The sequence below is a fragment of the Olea europaea genome, unplaced genomic scaffold (assembly GCF_002742605.1).
Source record: "Olea europaea var. sylvestris unplaced genomic scaffold, O_europaea_v1 scaffold592, whole genome shotgun sequence".
Lineage (NCBI taxonomy): Eukaryota > Viridiplantae > Streptophyta > Magnoliopsida > Lamiales > Oleaceae > Olea > Olea europaea.
In genome coordinates, this window is record NW_019264263.1 from 52,716 (window position 1) to 57,856 (window position 5,141).

General features: G+C 33.9%; 1 protein-coding gene across 1 annotated transcript; it reads right to left on the reverse strand.

Moving 5' to 3' along the window:
• Window positions 1-1,750: 1,750 nt before the first annotated feature.
• Window positions 1,751-2,972, reverse strand: LOC111389458 (metallothionein-like protein 1). The gene is made up of 2 exons (XM_023014373.1): window positions 2,882-2,972; window positions 1,751-2,015 (listed from the first exon to the last, which is right to left on the reverse strand). Exons 1-2 carry the CDS (start codon window positions 2,943-2,945, stop codon window positions 1,924-1,926), a joined length of 156 nt encoding a protein of 51 aa, XP_022870141.1. The 5' UTR covers window positions 2,946-2,972; the 3' UTR covers window positions 1,751-1,923.
• Between the last annotated feature and the right edge of the window lie 2,169 nt (window positions 2,973-5,141).

Below are 5,141 nucleotides of genomic sequence, written 5' to 3' on the forward strand. Positions count from 1 at the left end.
GTTTTTTTTTTTTTTTTTTATAGTGAAGTCAAAAAGATGTTTGCGCATTTGGTTCTGCTCATCCTCTGGTTGGCCGTTTTGTGGCATGACTGAGAAGAAAATTAATTGAATGATATACACCTTAGTACCTTACAACCTGGAAACTAGCACAATCATGACTTGGAAATGATGAAGAGGATAAATTTTTGGTTAGTATACATGTTAATGGGACTTATTTGAGAACGATATAGCATCTTAACTGTTAGATTCATCTGGCTTTGAAATAGTGTTATCTATAGCAGTCACAGGCTTTAACATATTCTGGCTAGTATTTGTTTTAATGGAACCTATTTTAAGAATGATGTAGCATCTTAGCTGTTGGATTCATCTTGCTTTGAAGTAGTGTTATCTGTACTGTTCACGAGCTCTGGAATATTTTTAGCTAGAATTCATGTAAATGGGACTGATTTCAAGAATGATGTATAGCATCTTAGCTTTTGGATTCATCTGGCTTGGAAATAGTAATGGCTATAGCAGTCATTGGCAAATCCCTTTTGGTTCTTCCTTAATAAAATTTCCTAATATTTTAGTAAATTTTAACATGGTTACTTTTGTTGGCTTTTGAATTGAGAGATGAAGGACCGGTTGCTTTTCTTTGTCTAATTCTTTGTTCAGGTTTTAGTCACACTTCTATTTCCCCCTCCTTGTATGGTCGTGCTTATACAGTTCTTTTATTCCCAGGGTAGGGTGGGATGGAGGTTGGTTTCTTAAAAGTCCATGGACTTGGGAAGGAATGAGATTCTAGGAGGATGTATAGAATACTGCATCCCTCATCGCTTTTGAAATGCCTACCTTGTGGGCTTCTGAACACATTGGATACCTTTCATTTATTAGTCAGTTTTAAAGGTTAATTTTACCCCGTGCGTTTGTAATGGAGTCTTTTAGGATAGGCTTGCAATGAGCTCCATACCAATACTTGAGACTCTCTCTCAGTCATGACCGTCTTTTCTGCTCTTATTGATTGTGCATCATTATATTTTTTCCTAGAACTATAATTGTTTTCCTACCAACCGGACATACTACCCTAGTTAAAGTATTCGTGCTACAGAGATTTCCTAGAAGTGTGATTGTTTTCATACCCAACTTAGTACAAAGCAAGTGCCTTGATTTCTGTGGCTCTGTTTAGATAGCTGTCGATGATTTTGTGGTGTGTTGGTAGTTTACTTTTGTAGTATAACCTTGGGTTTTATGAGCATATTCCCTTGAACAGAGGTTACATTCTGCTGTTCATGGTAGATGTTCTTTTTTTGGTGGAGAAGAATAAATAATTCAACAGTTTTTGTTGTTTATCGTAGAAATTTTTCATCTTATCGATTAAGGGCCTCTGTTTACTTGAATCCTTCTGAGTTATGACATTCCTCAACTCTTCAATTTTTCTGAGTCCTATAGTTTCATGGCAAGGAAACAACGATTGAAGTCTTTCATACGAGATTTCACACAATTCGGTTGAACATGGAATTTGGGCTCTCCAATTTCTTTTGCCTAGTCGGTTTATAAAACAGAATATTTTTGTACGGTTCTAAAAAAGCTAGACTTCCAATCAATAGGGGACGCCACCTGCGGCCCTTGGACGAACATGGTCTATGTGGCCCTGTCTGTATGTCAAGCTTGAGGTTTATACTTTACACAATAATTAAAGAGCTATATTGACTATGTCAACTGCTCTTAACACAATTTATGTCTCGTCAACACGGAAATTCAAGGCCAGTTATCAAATTGCAAACAAGAATTACAGATGCACAGATAGATTAACGCCCGGAAGACATCAGACAAATCCAGTAAATGAATTTGCAGAATTTAAGGTTGTCTTATTATATTTATCTTTATTAAACACATTTATAAAACCCATGATTGATTTTTGGGGCTTCGAACAATTTCGCTGCATCAGCAGTTGCAAGGGTCGTATTGACAGTTTGATCCGCACTTGCAGCCATGACCTCCTTCAGCACCGAAGCTTTTCTCAGATTCCTCAAAGTACCTGTGACCATAAAATGTTTGCAAGATGAAAATAAAGTAAATGAGAATGTTGAAATGGATGTCATCGTACTAGAATGGATAAGTTTAATAAACTGGTTAACATGCACGAATAAGTGGAACTGATATGGACTGTTAAGTTTATCGCCAGCAAGCCGGGCACCATGGAAAGAGTATCGCTTAGATTGATGAAACCATTTAGGACCGAATACAAAGATTCCCTCTTGAAGTGGGAAGCTTAAGGAGCTAGCTAAATGTGGTTTCAAGCACCCACGATTATGCCCTTACTAAACCAACTTGAATATGAACTACGGTTCAGATTAAGTCTTACCGTAAATTGAATTGCGCTTCATGCCACGAACCCCTTAACTAATGGATGCTTAAATACTTGCGATTGAATTTGTGATCGGCTCAGGGCAAGATGGACGAGAAAAGCAGCGAGAAGTGGACAGAGAGGAGGAAGCTACGATCCTCAATTAACAAGTTCAAAATGTAATGTGTGTTTATGTAGGCTATATATTGGTCAAAAATCATCTTTTATGGCTAATGTAGTAATTACTTTACAGAAAAGAGGTAGAAGTTCCTGAACCACCGTCATTAGATCTCGCTCAAATGCTGGTCTGACTAAGCACTAATAGGACTGATCTGAAAGTGCAAGATCCGATTCAAAGTGAATAGGCACTGCACTGGGGATCTCTTTCAAAGGAAAGGAGGAGGCCAAACCAACCCGTAAAGTAAGAAGCAAATTATAGACTTTATTGGGATAGATGAAATCCCCCTCTCAAAATACATAAGACTTTCATCTCGTATAACTCAAAACAAAAAAACACTAAAATACTAGTTGCAATGGATATAATGATGACTTTCGTTTTCACTGGTGCAACCCCTTCAATGATGGTAGCTGTCGTGCTCTTTTCTACATCCGGGCACATTTGTCACAACTGCCAATACGAAAATTGATGACTAAATTAGCCGTGCAGGTTTGGCCACATGACACTCTCTTAATCTTTGCTTGTATTATTAAATTGGTATGCACAAGTGTTAGAGAAAAAATGATAAAAAGTTTTTTGTTTTTTTGAGTTTCCGAAACAGAAACCAATATCTTAAGAATTTTCGTGCACAGGACAGCCTTATAATCCTCTATATAGTAGGAATATTAAGTCGAGACTTTCCCTGCAGTTGCTGCCTCAAGAACAGCTTGAGCCACAACTACAGCCTGATGACATATTCTTCAGAGATGAAAACTGAATCACGGGGAGAGAGTTTTTCAACTAAATTAAATTCTCTGAAGTGCTTTCTAGTTGTGTGTTTTATTGGTAGACTTGTTGGCTCCCATTTATAATGCTTTATAAGAAATACTTGTTGTACATCATCAATTGTAGATTTTTATTTTATTTTATTTATTTATTTATTTTTGTTATAGATTGTTGAGATGATGATAAATTGAATTTTAACTATCAAAACCTCTTCCCACAATCGGTTATGCTTGTTTAATCTACGTAATAGAAAAAAGAAAAAAATTTGGTCGATGAGATTTTGATACAATCAAATCTCACTATGTATTCTGTTTGTAAATAAATCTATAAATTGTGATGTACATGCAATACAAGCATTTATGATGTATTTGCATATTGGACACATTAAAATAAAACTGTAGTGGAAGCCCCCACTCATGGTTGATAATGCATGTCCTCAACTTTTTATTCCGTAGTAGTTTGATCCCATATAGTTTCCATCTACATAGCTTTTAACAAGTTAGATATAACACTGAAAAGACAAATACATCCTTATTTCAATTAAATTAAAAGAGAAGCAAAAATTCGTCATTTTAAGTGGGTCTAAGGGGAAAATGGATGGAAGGACTTGATTTGTAACTAAATGAAAGGTCGGGAATGTGTAATGTTAAAAAAATATCAAAGGTAGATAAGTAAAAGTTTGCAAAAGTTGAAGACGAAAAGTAGAAATTCTCAACATTTTAATGGCAACATGATGGAAATCATTCGCTTGGGACCAAACTGCTAACAAAAACATTTAAAATGCCGAAAACTAAAGATTGAACATCTGTATTAGATTGGAGATATCATATCGACTACAATTTTTCTTTTTCTAAGTACTAGAAAAAGGAGAAGGCATGAATCACGATTCTTCAAATATTTTGACATTATTTTCCTATCATAGGCACTTATCTAACAATATAATTAACATTATCTTACTATCTATCGCTCTAAAAATGGTTTGAAAGAATGCACCATCGAGCGTTGAATATATGATAAAGATTCGTAATTTATATTAAAAATATTCAGATGTCAGTAATTTATTTCAACTAATTCGTTCCATCCAACTATGTTAGCTTATCAAATGGAAAACATATAAATTGGATATAGAGTTTATAAGTCTAATCTGTTTGTGTACGTACATGATATAAATAAATATGGTATTGATACAAAACATCTCCCAAGTTAATAAACTTGTATGGTGTGACTCATTGACATTAATTTAATGATTCAATCATGGCAAAATGAAGCATAAATTTCTAAAAGTGAGCATAGAGTAAATTAAGATAAAAATAAAAAGATTTTTCAAATTATCATAGAATATTAGATTTGTTTGTCGCATCAAATCGATTTTCGATTATGTGGCTTATAATTGATGACTCCCAATTTAGTATTCATTGCCACTGCCTTTTGAAAAATGACAAATTATTTGTTTGGGCTTCATTTTTTAAAGAAATGAATTTTCTCTTTCTTATTTTTAATTATATATTTTTCAATAAAATAAAATTATACGTCAACTTTTTTTCTTATTTTTCAATTACATATTCTCCGAAAATCTATTTTTATTGGAGCCCAAATAGGGGCTAAATTACGAAACCCTTTCATCCTCTGCATTCAGATTTAAAAGGGAAAAAGATGCTGCCCATCTAAGTCTTACAAAATTTGTTTCATTTTCTTCTATGAAACTTCGCATATGTTTGGCCCCAATTTTTTTAAAAACTCACTTTTTAAAAATTCATTTTCAACCATATATTTTTTCATAAAATAATTTTACATGTAAATCAAAATTAAATAACTACAATTTATAAAAGAGCAAACTTTTGTTACTATTTATAACGCATCATGCTGATGTCA

Coding starts and splice junctions, on each gene's coding strand:
- LOC111389458 (XM_023014373.1), bottom strand. CDS start 2,945: ATGTGCCCGGATGTAGAAAAGAGCACGACAGCTACCATCATTGAAGGG. Junction 2,016..2,881: donor AGGGGTTGCACCAGTGAAAA/CGAAAGTCATCA, acceptor ATGGTCACAGGT/ACTTTGAGGAATCTGAGAAA.